The 15800-nt window shown below is 39.0% G+C and overlaps 1 protein-coding gene, 1 long non-coding RNA gene and 1 other non-coding gene across 5 annotated transcripts; 1 reads left to right on the top strand and 2 right to left on the bottom strand.

Annotated features, from left to right (window-relative positions):
- Nucleotides 1–83: 83 nt before the first annotated feature.
- Nucleotides 84–3199, bottom strand: LOC120441377. Of its 2 annotated transcripts, XR_005614032.1 has the most exons (3): nt 2917–3199; nt 518–705; nt 84–334 (listed from the first exon to the last, which is right to left on the bottom strand). It is a non-coding gene; the product is annotated as an uncharacterized LOC120441377 (long non-coding RNA). The 2 variants fall into 2 exon arrangements; XR_005614031.1 differs by lacking the exon at nt 84–334 and having other exon boundaries at nt 374–705.
- On the bottom strand, nt 1563–1635 carry trnar-ccu. The gene has a single exon. It is a non-coding gene; the product is annotated as a tRNA-Arg (tRNA).
- On the top strand, nt 1762–12716 carry wdr45b (WD repeat domain 45B). 2 transcript variants are annotated; one of them, XM_031753018.2, is made up of 10 exons: nt 1762–2156; nt 3215–3289; nt 4334–4435; nt 4922–5009; nt 5273–5367; nt 5640–5830; nt 5936–6021; nt 7639–7740; nt 7872–7993; nt 10013–12716. In XM_031753018.2, exons 1-10 carry the CDS (start codon nt 2090–2092, stop codon nt 10117–10119), a joined length of 1035 nt encoding a protein of 344 aa, XP_031608878.1. In that variant the 5' UTR covers nt 1762–2089; the 3' UTR covers nt 10120–12716. The 2 variants fall into 2 exon arrangements, with proteins under 2 accessions (XP_031608878.1, XP_039472028.1); XM_039616094.1 differs by lacking the exon at nt 1762–2156 and adding an exon at nt 2392–2638.
- Nucleotides 12717–15800: the final 3084 nt, after the last annotated feature.

Raw genomic sequence — 15800 nt, 5'->3', positions numbered from 1 at the left:
ATCTAGTAATGTGTGATGTAGTGGGGGTAAAGCTGGCTAAAGATGCAGATGAATCCCAGCTGCATTCAGGAACACCCAACTTCAGAGTCTTTCCAATGTTACATTAACTTCACTGTCTGCTGCATCTTTTCAGTTAGTTCATCGATTTCTGATGTATAAAATGCAAATTGTAAGCTGTTGTGCCCCAAATCCAGCAAACAACCTGTCCATGTGGGAAAAATACCTGCACAGTGCAGCTGTCTGGCCAGTCAGCCCGTGATGCTGGTGACTTGTTCATCTTTGTTGTATAGCAATAACACGGTGGATTGTGATGGATCGGTGGTTTCTTGTAAACCTAGTAACGTATTAGAATTTTAGGAATTTTACAAGTGACTGCATTACAAACCACAAAAGTTTTATAGGCACAGTTTGAGATAAAACTTTGAGATAAACTTAGACCACCAACAGTCAACCAAAGATAGATTAGTGAAATCAGGTTTTTGTATCATAATTTAAAGGTTTTTAAATTTTAGATGACCTAAAAAATTAAAAGCTGCATCAGGCATAGGTCTGGTTTCAGCTGCTCTATTTAGGAAGCTGTCGCCTTCATCGTGACGTGTCCAGAGGATGCCAAGAACAGGTCACAGCAGCTCTCTTGATGTCCTCCTTCACAACGTCCATGAATCTCCTGTGTGGTCTTTCTTCAAAAAGGATTCTGCTGCAGCACTTGTAGGAGAGTAGTATTTTAATGGTTAGTTGCCAGCTAATTTGAAAAATGCTGACACAATCAGAAATAAGTCATAAATTATCATTACTACTATTTGTAAATAAAACATTTTAATATGTGACTGGCTAGCTATCAACTTTACCATGTTTGTTGCATTTATGAAATTAGTGAACTTAAATAATTACATTTATTTAACATATTTTTTGAAATGGCAGAAGTAAATAGCTATTAGCAAATTGAGGATTACTAACCTAACTTGGTTTTAAGCATTTGGAAGATTTCAGAGAATGTAAAGGATTGCTGGCAAAAATAATAAAATCAAAATGTTAACAAAAGCTGCCATTGTCCATTTCTACGTTCATATGGAACCACTGGACTGGAATCATTACTCTGTGGTATTTTTATTTGTCTTATCTTTGCCTAGAAGTCTAAGGCCTTGTCAGTATAGTGATAAATCATCAAAAAAAAAAATAAAAAAAATGCCAAATTAAAAGAAGGCGGTATATCTAGATATTTCATAGGTGAGTATAAGTGACTAAAACCCTAATCTAATAAACAACAAGAGAATCATATTCCACACATGGCTTCCACGGAATTTAGGGAGAAAACTAAGCACAAGTCGTTTCTGGCTAACTTAAGAATAGACATAACTGAACACTGATGACCTTTCATTTTTGTTATATTTATACATTCATGCTTCACTTCGAGAACTGGCACATTAGGCTATGCTACAGTTCCCTACTAAATAAAGATGCGCGACCCTCCAAGATTCCACGGATCGTTAAACAGTAGTTGTGGTGTTCGTCGAAATTTCAAGTTTTCTACCACCACTTACTAAATTCATTTTAAAATGCATCACCCCAGATGGGACTCGAACCCACAATCCCTGGCTTAGGAGGCCAGTGCCTTATCCATTAGGCCACTGGGGCTACATCAGCAGCTCTTTGTTATATGATCTCTAATACAATATTTTAATGCACTTTATCATGTGACAATAAATACAGATTAAACCGTGGTGCTTGGTATATATTACGTATAGCTGTAGGCCAATAGAATGGGATTGCATTACATATTGATGGGCTTTCCCTTGGATCTTAAAAACCCACTTATTAGTTAACTCGGAAAGCAACATTTAGTAAAAACGAAGTTTTTGCAATTGTTTCAGTATTTGCTCTCGTCTCTTGAATGCGCTAGCGAATGGTGCAAACCCTCTTTGATTTCCCGACTGGTGACAGCTCTTCCTGAGAAGGAACCAGCCTCGTTTGTTTTCCTCCTCCCTACCCCAGCACAGTCAGGAGGAATGGTAGCCAGTTAGCTTCTCAGACAGTAGTTGTTGGATTAACTTGTTACCGCTGTTTGGCATTCGGTTGTTCTGTCACAATAATGAATTTACTGCCTTCAAATCCGCACGGGAATGGACTCCTCTATGCTGGATTTAACCAGGATCATGGTATGAAGCTACGTGCGTTTTTTTTCTCCTCCCAAACGTGATTTGGGAGCATCGTTGATGCTAATCTATCACTACTAAGCCAGCGTCTTCAACTATAAAACATAAAATAATAACCGAAGTTTTTTCACGTTCAAATATTGTAGTCCATTGTGAAAATACGGCTACGTGCTCTCTCTTCTTGAAACATTAACTTTAAGCGTTCAACGTTAATACTAGCTAAGGCTAACCTATCCTATCCGAAAAATAGTTAGCGTTTTTGTTTTGAGCTAACCAGTTATCGAGTCTTAATTAGAAACTAGAAAATTTGGTGCCGACATGATAAAAATGGTCGAATTCTATAACGAGGAAATTAACTAACTATGATTTGTATTTAAACGTAGCACAAATGCTAATGTAAGCTAAATTTTTATCGTACTAGTCATTACTGTGACCACAACGGCTGTCAGCTAGTGTTAGCTAAGCAATGCTAACAGCTCCCGTCGGTAAATGACCGTTAAACCGGCATTAATGCACCTTAATTGCATAATTTTATGTTAGCTTTTCCGATGATCAGTTTTTCGTTATGACTGTCCATTTTCTAAAATACAGATAACATGTTGTTCATTTGTAGTTTACATTAAATCGACATTTTCCTAGCTCCCCACCCACCACAGGCCGTAAAGTTGGAGTGTGATTGCTGACCGTGCGGTCAGCATCTATCATAACCTTTTGTTAAAGTTACTCTTGTCAGCCACATTTGTGAAGATTGAAGTTAACTTACTGTTACTACACTATGGGGCCATGGCACTAAACGTCACTGTCGTCGTTGTCAACATATGATGCGGCAGTTTCATATGAATTCCAGGAGAGATCCAAACACTTTCTGTATAAGGGCTGCACTTGTCTATGCATATCATTCTTCCCAGTGTCCTCCTGTAGTGCGTTCTCGTTACTGTAAATCTTGAGATACTTGACATTGTAAAGTTATTTACGAGAACCACATTGAATGACAACAACAGTGGATTAACCTTGTGCTGAGCTTGTGATTTCTGCTGTTTGACCTCGGTGTCTCTCTACAGGATGCTTTGCCTGCGGTATGGAGAATGGATTTCGTGTGTACAACACGGATCCTCTCAAAGAGAAGGAGAAACAAGGTAACATGCAAAAGTGTCATACTATATATATATTTTGTGAGGATAAGTGCTGAAGCAATAATCAGCTTCCTTTCTAGTAAAATTCTCTACCATCATGGGCTGCAGCTGGTGACAGTAGTCCCCCTTCAGTTTTTGATGGAAATTCCCTGTGAAAGCAGATTGTTGGCTGCAGTCAAAGACTGTGGAGTTGGAATCTGTCTGATTGCAAGACTCAAGACAGTTGAGTGAAAATGAGGACCACCAAAAAAAGCACCCTGAAAAGCCTGGATAGGAAGGACAGGAGCTGGCTATCTAGCAGCAAGTGACCCTAAAATAAGAGTGAGGGCATTGTCCAGTATCAGAGTACACTTGGGGAGCCTTCTTTGTACCCGGGTAACACACCCTACTAAAGTCTATGTGTGGGGAAACCCTGAGATCTTTACATACAGCTGTCTGCATGAGTAAGCACATTGAGTGATTATATATATTTTTACTTTAAAGTTATGATTTATTATGTGCTAAGAAAATTATTTATGCTTTATCACAGAAGTTGGTAATTTCCCGTGTTACAGCAGCAAAAACAACACAAAAAAGCCAAACATGTATAGCTCAATAAAATAGAGTAAGAAAAAAACAGTATCTCACTAAGGCAAAAATAACATAACAATGGAAAAATAAAGTGAAGGTCTTATATTATTAAATCTAATGTAAAAGATGAGTACCATACAGTGTAGAGTTCAGTGATTTAAAACAAAGGCAGCAAAATAATTGTTAGAACCTGGTGGCTGCTGCTCACAGGAAGTCAGTGTTGTAACTGCATTGCAAGTCCTGAAACATGGAGGACGTTTTACCCAGCACATGGCTAAGACAGCATATGTCATGTGACCAAGCACATGACCTCCACTTACTTCTTTAAACTCAAATTTAACTGCTTTAGGTCTGCAGTCTCTCTTTTTTTTTTGAGCCAACCAACAGTTAGAGACTGCAAGCAGTGCAGACCGTTTTTTTTTTTTGCTACTGTCACTAACAGTATTTTACATTACTGCCCATTAATGTAATTTTCAGAATTCCTTGAGGGTGGGGTTGGCCACGTGGAGATGCTGTTCAGGTGTAACTATTTAGCACTAGTAGGAGGAGGCAAGAAACCAAAGTACCCAACCAACAAAGGTATGTTTTGTCAGCTTTGTTTGCGTTACTGTCAATACTGGATTTAAACCAGTCCTGTAATTAGACAAATGATCACTTTTAGATTTTAAAGATTTTTTTTTTCTGTCATTATCATATACAGTGAAAATCTCACCTGTTTGCTATTTGTACTAAAAGCCACAGATTATAAATGCACACATTCACCTGTCTACTCTGCAGCTTTTGTTCCAAAGGGTGTTACTAGGGATATCAGTGGGATGTTGCTATTAGTACTTGCAGTAATGTTTTGAGAAATTACAATGAAAAAAAAAAAGCAAAACACATATCAGTTTGATGGGATATCTCCAGGTCCAAGGCGGATAATCCTTTGTTTTACTGTCTCTGCTGCTTTTCCACCATACTTTCACATTTTGCACAGTATGACTGTCTGTTAAATGTAACTTCCTGTAGAAAAAGTATTACACACAGTATGTTTTATTTATGTGACGTTTTTTTTTTGTTCTCCAGTGATGATCTGGGATGACCTAAAGAAGAAGACTGTCATTGAGATTGAGTTCTCAACAGAAGTAAAAGCAGTGAAACTTCGACGTGACAGGTAGCTCAGTTATTATTGCAGCAGTTTTTAATGATTTTTTTCTCTTTCTTGCATTCTGATGTTTTTGTTTGCTATGGTTGTTTATTATTCACACTCCATTAAAAAAAAGTAAATGAATAAAATAAAGGATCTTAATATCAGTGAGACTGGCTGATAAAGATTTAAATCCAAAAAATAAACTCTTAAATTTTGTTTTTCTTTTTTTTTGGCATCACTTCATAGTTTACATTTTTGCTTGTGTGTCGGTTCTCCCTGGTTCTTAGGATTGTGGTGGTCCTTGACTCAATGATCAAAGTGTTCACCTTTACCCACAATCCACATCAGCTGCATGTGTTTGAGACCTGCTACAATCCCAAAGGTCAGTTTACCCTTTGAATTAAACTGTGACTTGCTCAAGCTCTTAAACCATGCTGACTGTTTGGAAACTTATTAATCACCAAAACTGTAGTCCCAAATGTTCTATTGCTCTGGTCAAAAGAATAAGTGAAAAACAGCTCAGTGGCTAAAAATGTTCCTTTTGTTTAAAAGCAACAAACTTTTTTTTTTTTTTTTTTTTTTTTTTTGAAGTGCTGTTCTTCAGGTGTGTGACGGTTTCAACACTTGCTCTCTTTCTCTCCTTGTCCTCCTCAGGTCTGTGTGTGCTGTGTCCGAACAGCAACAACTCTCTGTTGGCCTTCCCTGGGACACATTCAGGCCACGTACAGATTGTGGACCTTGCCAACACAGAGAAGCCTCCAGTTGACATCCCTGCCCATGAGGGGGCACTGTGCTGCATAGCGCTCAACCTTCAGGGCACAAGAATAGCTACTGCATCAGAGAAAGTATGGGCTTTAGTAAATTAAGTAAAGTAGTAGTAAAAGGAACACTCCTTCAGTGTATTTTGCTTTATTTCTTACTAACCTGTTATCTGTGTTCTATTTCCACAGGGGACACTCATCAGAATTTTTGACACATCTGCAGGTCAGCTCATACAGGAGCTAAGACGAGGGTCACAGGCAGCTAACATTTACTGGTAAGTGCTTAGCACAATGCTAACAGCATGAGAAGCATGTCAAAATGATTAAATAATAAGCTAGCAAGCTAGCTCTATCAATGTGGAGGGCTAGTGGCTCTACTCCATACTCCTATCTGTAAGGCAAAGACCAGCCACCCTTCAGAGAAAGCTAATTTCTATTGCTTGTATCAACAGTCTCATTCTGTGGGTAGGAACATAGACAGACCAATAAATCGACAACTTTAATTTTATGCTCAGCTTTTTGTTCATCACTATAGCCCAGTACAATCTTTCTTTTAGTCTCCCACTTCCCTCACTCGTGAAGAAGACTCAGAGATACTTTAAGTCCTCCACAGGCAGCAGCTTGTCCTTGGCCCAGAGAGGGCACTCCACCCTTTTTTGGCTGAGAACCATGGCCTCAGATTTGGGAGTGCTATTTTTCCTTCCTGTTGCTTCACACTCTCCTGTGAACTGCTGTAGTGCTAGCTGGAGGTTAGCTTGAGGCTAAGAGAACCATGTCATCTGTAAAATGTAGAGATGTGATACTGAGCCCACTAAAGTTGTCTGCTACCTGGCTAAGCTAGAAATTCTGTCCATAAAAAATATGAAAAGAGTCAGTGAAAAAAGGCAGCTCTGGTCGAGGTTCAGCACCCGCTGGGAATAAGTCCAGCTTGGGACTTATGAGACTTGATATTCCCAGCCTCCCTTGGAATGCTATTTAAGTTTGCTTAGATGTGTGAATTGAAGATCACAGACTGACAGATGCTCCCAGTGCAACCTCACTAAACATTTGGGCACACCAGGCCTGAGCAGCTTCCCCCCTCACCACCTGATCCAACTCACCACTAGGTCTGATCAGTTGACAGCCCCTCTCTTCACTCGATCAGTCATCAGCTATGACCCCCGAGGTCTCACTGTGAGAGTTGAAGTGTTTTAGTTAGACAGTTGGGTGGGGCAACCTCCAGCACCACACCCAGAACTTGCAAGAAGGGTGGGTAGTGTGAACTGTCATTCAGCACAGAAGCACAAGTGCCAGTCAAGACATATACCTGACTGGAGGAGCAGCGATGCAAACCCGTCGTCAACTGGGGAAACAAAAACCAAAACACAGGCAGAGAGCCAAGGTACCCATCACTGCCTGTTGCCTTTTACTGAATGCAGCTCCAGACTGGAACGCATCTCCTGTTCAAGAGACTGGTTCTAGGGCCCAAGCTTGACTTGAACACTGAATATTATCTAGCCAGTGCCTTTCACCCTGATACACTGCCTCGAGGTCCTTTCCCACCAAAAAGGTGAGGTTCCATGTCTTAGCCCAGCCCCTATAGCCAGGGATTGGACTGAAGAGGCCCCCTGACTGCAGCCCAACAATATGCAGTATAGTCCCTATGGTCCTTCCTGCAGGTGATGAGCCTACAGGAGGGAGGTCCCTCCTGTAGGGAAATCAGGGTATGGGCTGTACTATTTTGAAAGCTTTAACTATATCTTTCAGTGCCTGTCTAGCAAAGCTTTAATGGAATGTACTTACTGTGTCACACACTCTTTAATAGAGCAACCAGTTTTCAGGCTTTACTTTGTCCCTCTGTTTGTCTGAGTAACTGAAAGCGTGTTGTTTTTCTTGGTCTGCTGTCTTTTCAGCATTAATTTTAACCAGGACGCGTCCCTCATCTGTGTGTCCAGTGACCATGGCACAGTGCACATATTTGCTGCAGAGGACCCAAAAAGGAACAAACAGTCAAGGTCGGTCTTTGCTTAAGTGTTTCTTTTTTCTGAACGTAGGTGATGTGAAGAATCTGTTGCGTAGTAATTACATCCAATGCAGTGTTAAAAACATGAATCCCAAAATAGCCTGTTTATCTTTGTCTCTGCAGCTTGGCCTCAGCCAGCTTCCTGCCTAAATATTTCAGCTCTAAGTGGAGCTTCTCCAAGTTCCAGGTCCCCTCAGGCTCTCCATGTGTGTGTGCCTTTGGAACAGAGCCCAATGCCGTCATAGGTAGGTTCCAGACACATGATATTTTCTGGAATGTCCAACTCATCGTCTGATCATGTAACAGTGTTTGACAGTTGCAGACGAGGACAGAATTATTACCCAGACCTGTTAAACAGAGCGAATGCTTTCTAACACCGCTTTTCCAAACAACCTAGTTGGATTTTGGACGTTTGTATTTTTCCACTTTGCACACAGAAACAAGATTATTCAGTTTTGCTGCTGACTGCTTGAGGTTTTCTTTCAAAATCTTCACATATCCTTTATTCTTCAGTATTCCTTCTACCTTGATGAGATTCCCAGTTCCAGATGCACTGAAGCATCCCCAATACTTCCACCGTGTTTCACTCTGTGGGGCAGTGCTCCATAGGTTAGATGCCTCTCCCTTGTTTCTCCAAACATAAGCTGCGTCTAGTTTTATATCATCTGACCAGAAGAATGGGGAGGGATAGCACTGATTTTAGTCTGTTTAACACAGCAACTCTGTTAGTGCATATAGACTGGATGTCTGTAACAAAATATCGTCTTAAAATGTATTTTTATTGTACCTAGCTTATTGGCTCTCTATATCTTAATATCTATATCTTTTAAAAGCAGTTTCGTTTATGTTGCTCTCTGGACTTCTCTGTTTTCCTCCTCACACTCAGCTCCAGGCACGTTAACATTTCCTCATAAATTGTAGTTGCACAAATGACTTCAGCTCTAAGCTTTTCAGCTGAGGCTCAAGTGCTGCTCTCATTAAAAAACAGCTTGATCACACACACGTGGCTGTTCACATGTTTCAACCATGGTTTAATCCATGTATAAAAAACTTGCTTTAAGTGTTTGGTTCTTTTATCTTCAACTGTCAAAACAAAGCCCATAGCAACATAATGGGTGTTCAGGATGCCCTGAGCATCATGGTTCCACAAGAACAGCTGAAGATTCTGCCTCAGTTCTACTTTTGGAAATTCTAGGACCCATAAGTCAGCCTGCAGTCTAAAAGTGAAGTGCTATACTAGGATTATATACTAATATACAATGAAATCTGTGCTATATGATTGGTGGGGCTGATCATTCAAGACTCTGTATGTCAGGAATAAGATGAACAAAAATGGGTGTTGTGGACAATTTGCAATGTTGTGTCCTAATGGCCAAAAACTGATGTTGCATTTGAGAGAGCTCATGAGATCACAACAAACGTTAGAATTTGTTGGTCTTTTTTCACTCTTGTGAGATTGACTTGTATGGGCACAAAGCACACAATCAGTTGTACTGCTGCTTCTCTGGCTCTCTTCCATGGTGTGTCATTTGTCCTGTCTTCCTTCTCTCACCCCATGGCAGATGGCCGCCCCTCCCTGAGCCTGATTCTGCTGGAGGTTTCTTCTTGTTAAAAGGGAGTTTTTCCTTCCCACTGTTGGCAAAGCGCTTGCTTATAGGGGGTGATATGATTGTTGGGGTTTTCTCTGCTTCCTCTATATTATTGTAGGGTGTTTGCATAACATGAGATATAGATGCTGTTATCTTACACATTTTAGTTGGCCTACTTTTGCCTCTTTTCCACTAGAACCCACTAGGCCTGACTCAACTCTGTTCTACTTGTTTATAGCTTTCACTTACAATTGAGTACCACCTTGGGTCGTTATGGCAAGGCAGACTATTTTCTTCATTTCCAGGTTTAAAAATGGCAGGTTTGATTCTTGTGGAGGCACTCTCATGACTCATTCAGTGACGTCACTAGTAGGGAACCTGGTAAGGTGCTACCACATAACGGAAAACCCTAAAAGCCGAGTAGAGTCGAGTAAAGAGGCCTTTGTGAATTTGGTTGCCATCAGCTATTCGCCTTCTCTTCCTGGAAACTAGCTAGTGCATCTGATCCACTGAGGAGGAGTGTTTGGTCATGTCATGTCTGTCAGTAATGAAAAGGCAAGATTTTGTCATTTTTATAACTGCCTAAACTGATGTCGCACCATATGGTGAATTCTTAGTGTGGTATTGGTACAAACACTCATTTTTAATTTATTTCTCCTTCTCTTCAATTTATAGCTATTTGTGCTGATGGCAGCTACTACAAGTTTCTGTTCAACCAAAAAGGAGAGTGTTCCAGAGATGTGTACGCCCAGTTCCTGGAGATGACCGATGAGAAAATATGACCTTTGACCTCTCTTCAGACTTCCTATTAAACAACCTGTTTTGTTTTTCTTTACAGTCTTTTTTTATTTTCAAGGCAGTTAGAGAAGTTTTTTGTTTCACTTCTCGCTATCTTGACAGACTCTGTAAAAAGAGCATTAAATGAAGGGAGAACAAGGAAAAAAGAAAAAAGGAATTTTTGGGGGTGGGAGGGGGCTTCTATGGAAAGGTGGTTGGCTGGAGGTATGAACAGTGACTCAGATTTCATCGACCTGCACTGAGGGACATGAACGATTTCCTCCTAAACAAAACACAAGGGGAAAACAAAAGACGAAGTTATTTTTTGAAAGGACAACTTGCCGTTTTTTAAGACGTCTTCCGAGGAATTTACAAAGGATGGCTATTTTTAATCACACAGATGATTCTGATAGTTAGAATGAGAATACAGAGATTTTTGTCAACTAACACCACCTGACCTAACAATAGGGAGTGCCTCTGAAACTGAGAGAATCTATATGTGTGCACATATTGTTGTCATATATATATATATATATATATATATATATATATATATATATATATATATATATATATATATATATATATATACATACATACATACATACAAGTATTTGTGTATACTAGTGTACCATACTAAGCGTTTAAAAAGCAGGATCAGAATGAAGATGACTGTTTTTCTTCACTTTGGTCTTAATTATCTGCAGAAACATCTAGAGCCCCAAACAGAACACCACCTTAGTATTACTAGATTTTCTTATAGTCATTGTATATACACAACCTGCCAGACTGAACTTCTACTTATAAACTGTACAGAATAGTAGCAAAAGAAATCACTCGTCCTTGACATTGTGCAATACATAATTTCCTTAATTATTATTTGTTTTGTTTTGCAGATTTTTTTTAAATATATTTTCCTGATCAACACAGCTTAAAGAATTTGGCATATTTGTAAATAGTTATGTACCTTCTTGCTGAGTGTTGAGTAAAGACTGATAAATGTCTGTACGGTAAATGTGAAGCTACAGAACACAGCTGGTTAGCTTTAGCTTAGCATAAGGTCTGGATGAAGGCGTCAAAGTCTGCCAATCAGTGCTTTTCCGGTTTTTTGTTGTTTTGTTTTTTTTATACAAAAGGGTAAAAATAACACATTTTGTCACTGTGACTTACAACACTTTGGTTAGTAGTAATAGTTTTGTTGCCATAGGAACATATCGACATGTCAGCTTTGAGTGATTGTAGCAAACGACATGACATTTTTGACTAGCACTAATTGTTCACAGATGGAAAGAAGGAAAGTTATTGGTTGTTATTAAAATAGGAGTTTCCCGGGCACTAAAGGTAAAAACAAAAGTTCCAGCAAAATTGATAGTTTCACAGTTGGTTTGGCCCACATTTTGCACTTTGATAACGAATACATTTAGTTCTTGTTACAAAACCAAACTCAAAAAGAGGATCACAGAAGACTAGTTGACTGTAATTTTTCCCGTTTAAACTTATGCTAATTTAAGGTAACTGGCTTCTAGTCTTAGCATTCCATTTACCTGATAGATAGGAAGTCTTGGCATACAAGTAACTCAGCATCATCTCCACATTTTGATTATTTATTTATTTATTCAATTTGTTCAGTTTGTGAAAGCAAAGTCATTTTTCTTTTCTTTTTTTCAAACTGGGAGTTCATTAAGAGTAATACTCTTAAGTCTGTACGGTGAACAGAAAGCTTTGGCTAGCAGCAGTTTAGCTGAGTGAAGCAGAAACAGTGGAAATAATTAGCACAGCTTTGTTGAAAAGTAAAACAAGTCACTAACCAGCCCTTCTAATAAACACCTTATAGTTCAGTAATTGAGGTCATGCAACAACTTTAAGTGTTTAACTTTAATAGAAAAATTATTTTTGCATGTGTACAGTATAAAAAATAAAGCTAACTAGCTGCTAGCCTTAGTTTTCTGTTTACCTCTAGAATATTCAAATCTTTTTGCAAAATATCCACGTTTACCAAAATGCTGAAATGTTAAATGTGAATGTTTCTGCCTCAACAGGGAGCTTAATAGCCAAACAAATAGAGATTTCCTTAATAAATTACAAAAAAAGTTTGCTAGCAGCAGCTGAGATCAACTGTAAAAACATTTAAAATTTGCTTTAAGAATGCACTTGTATTTAATATTCAGCCCAGTGTGATTAATCAGAAATGTCCCTAAAGATCACCACATTGTTTTTGGTAAAAGTAACTTCACTGCTTCACTCTGAAGCTAATTCAGCTAATGCAAAGTGAAGTGCTTTGTTGTTTGTTGGGCCATAAACGGGACATCTCAGTGTGGATCCAACTTGTATAAGCGATGCTGTTAATGGGTGCTTTTTTGTCTCCATTTGTCAACTGCTTGACAGCATTTTGTTGATTCATTGCAAAAATTACATTACGTGTGTCACCCTTTGGGTCGCATTGTACTTTTGTAGGTGCAACGCTGAATTACACGGGACTTGGCGGGTACCGACTACAGGAGGGATGCTGCACAAACTGAAAAGCCAACCTGCTTACACACTCAGAATGATTGTAAAACCTGCATTTAAATTTGTGAATAAAATTTTTAAAATTTTACAGTTATAATTATGTGCTGTTTCATGCCTACTGTGACGTGGAAACCAAATGTAACACGTGGAATCTGTAACTGTTGACTATCTTACTGCTGTTTTTAATCACATCAGCACTGGCCCTGCAACTAATATTTTGAGGATACATTTGCTAACAAGATCAGCATTTTGAGCACAATATTTACTGAAGTGTGGGAATTGATAAGTCATGGAAGTATGGATACATTTAAAAAATTGTGTAACTTAAAGCTTTGAATAATGGCCAGAGCAGAAGTTGCACTACAAAGGCTACTTTGTGTCAAACTAATCCCCATCATATAATAAAGATAAGTATTTAAACTGGAGCTAACTGCTAAAGCTACTGCAGCAATGTTTCTCATACACAAATGGAAGCTTTAACTACACATGAAGTTATTGTTTACAGTTAGCATCAAGTGTGTGTTGATGCATGCTGATTGGCATGGTTAGCCCTAAAAACAAGGAAGTCTTCAGTGTTTCATTTCAACTAAGATGTTTAACTGATAATGCATTTATCAAAACTAAAACAATAGTTTCAAAAGAATATTTTTGCCGTTCAGTTGAGTTCACTGCTTTTCATAATAGCACCCATTGCAGTGGCCCTGGGTCAACTGCAGTGAACGGCCCCACTTTCTTAGCCATATATGGTCACTTTTGGCTCCAGAAAATATAGATCTGGCCAAAATATTAAACTGTAGTTTTCAAAGTAAATACCAATGCATAACATCAGAATGGGCATGTCCATCATTCATATTCAGTCAAAAATGCATGAACTGCACTTGCTGTGTAAAGCTCTAAGCACTACCAAAACAACCCATCACTGCCCTCCTACGCTTGATCAATACACCAGAAACAACTGTACCTGTGTCTTCCTTTTAATCACATTTCAATGCATCCAATTCATAATTAAGACAATGTCCTAAATTTTAATGCTAAGATTGACTGATTGGGGTTTTCTTAAAATATCTTTACAGTTCAACCAACTGTAAATTTAAGCGTTTCTACAGGTGATACAGTATACCTGTACACCTTTTTATAAACATAAATGTCACATTCAGACTGGAATTGTGTGAGCCAGTGTGTTTGTTCCTTTAGGAAAACTGTAAAAGGAAACATTTCCACTGCCTTCCTTGGACAGTTTAATGTGAGGAATGCTTTCTGAAGCCTTTAACAAAACTTAACATGCCTCACCTCCATCCCAGATGTCAACTTGTCATCGTTCCAGCAAAAATGTAAAAAATGAGATGGCGAGTTTGCATCATTTGCCCAGCAGAAAAGGCGTTTACTCAAAGAAATACAAACTAGGAGATTGTGTTTTAAATAAATTTATAAAAAAAAGCATTTATCCACTGAAGCAGAACAAACACCTATCACTTGCTTTTCTTTGTGTAACATAGAATACAATCTGAATAGACTTTGGTAGCCTGAAAGGAGTAAAAGAATCCAGCCAACAGACTGCCAACTTCAACACAAAGGTAACAAAAAACAGCCAATAATGACAGGAAAAACAAAACAAAGGAAAACTGAAAATATACAAATAAAAAAAATTAGGGATGCACCGATACCGATACTGGTATCGGGTATCGGGGCCGATACTGTAAAATGTGTGCGTACTCGTACTCGTAAAAGTTAACCGATACCATGAACCGATACTAATGTAGCCCGAATTTGGGTGTAGATACTCATAATTCCCATGGACTTGAACGCCACGGTAACATAAGGTGTTCACAGTTATGTGATGTAACTGTACCCTGAATTTAATTTGCCCTGTAATATGTCACAAGGTAAATACAGGTAATTAGAGCAATCAAACTGTTATGTTAATCATAAAAGTATTATTTTATGGTATGTAACTCTGAAGGGAGTTAAAATATTTTTGAGTGTTCTAATTTTCTGGAGGCCCGTGAAGGTAGCATAAAACGGGACCTGTGTATCTGTTGCAATGGAGGAGGAGAAGAGAACGGCATGGAGAGATGCACGAGGTTAGCTGAACCAAAGTGAGAGACTCGGCTAGTTTTACTGAGGTTAACTAGCACAAAAGAGTGTGTAACTAGAAAGCTAACCGTGTGGGAGCTTCGCAACAGAGTGTGGGTGAAGTAACTTTTTGTTTCAACGGTCGCACCACCGTGGAAAACTGTGTTTCCAGCTACGATCGCCGAGGCTAAAGGCTAGCCCGGACTGCTTGGCTGCACCACGGAGGCAGCCGCTATGGACTGTCGGAGAGCTGGACAGTGACGGGCTAACGTGCTGTAGCAGAGACAGCATCGGGTCCGCAGGGAGTGGATTTAGTGTGGGACTGGTGAACGGCGACCTACCGAGCAACGGAACTGTAAGTCAGACTTTTGTGCTCTTACTGGGGAGAAGAGGATTTTTCTCCATCGTCCGGCGTGAGCAGCTAACAGGCCTGCAACAAGTGTGAATGTGAGTGTGTGTGGGGCCCATGTGTGAATATTGTATGTTTAGTGGAGTTATATAACGTGTTTTTGAGTGTATATTAGTGAGTAACTTACCAAAAGGTGATAACATAAGTTGGGTTGTTTAATATAATTTGAAAGGGAATTATTTCATTTATACAGTGTATTTCATTTGGTTAAGGAATTGGAATATCATTTGAGTTTAAAAAAGGGATGTGTTGTACAGTATTTGTCTCTGCCCTTACATTCAGTAAACGTTTCGTTTGTGTTAAAGAGTTGTCTGGGGTCGTTTCTTTACTACTGGTTAAGTTTAACTTGTGTGTGGCAGAAGTATCGGATTTTGTACTCGGTATCGGCAAGTACTCAGATCCAAGTATCGGTATCGGATCGGTTTGAAAAAATTGGTATCGTTGCATCCCTAAAAAAAATGCAATTTAAAACAAAAAAAACAAACAAAAAAAACAACTAGAGGTTAAGTGCAGCACTGGTCAGAATCAGCGTAGATCCAGTCTAAATTTTCTTCAGTTCCATAGTCGGATAATCTGCTCAGGTACATTGTTTCTAGAACCATAACATGCAAGCTCAATGAAGCATACGGTCAAATACACATGGGAATATATTTTTAACTCTTAGGATATTTGTAAAATATGAAACTTCTGTAGATG

The sequence above is a fragment of the Oreochromis aureus genome, linkage group 8 (assembly GCF_013358895.1).
Source record: "Oreochromis aureus strain Israel breed Guangdong linkage group 8, ZZ_aureus, whole genome shotgun sequence".
Lineage (NCBI taxonomy): Eukaryota > Metazoa > Chordata > Actinopteri > Cichliformes > Cichlidae > Oreochromis > Oreochromis aureus.
This window is presented reverse-complemented; position numbering and strand designations above follow the sequence as displayed.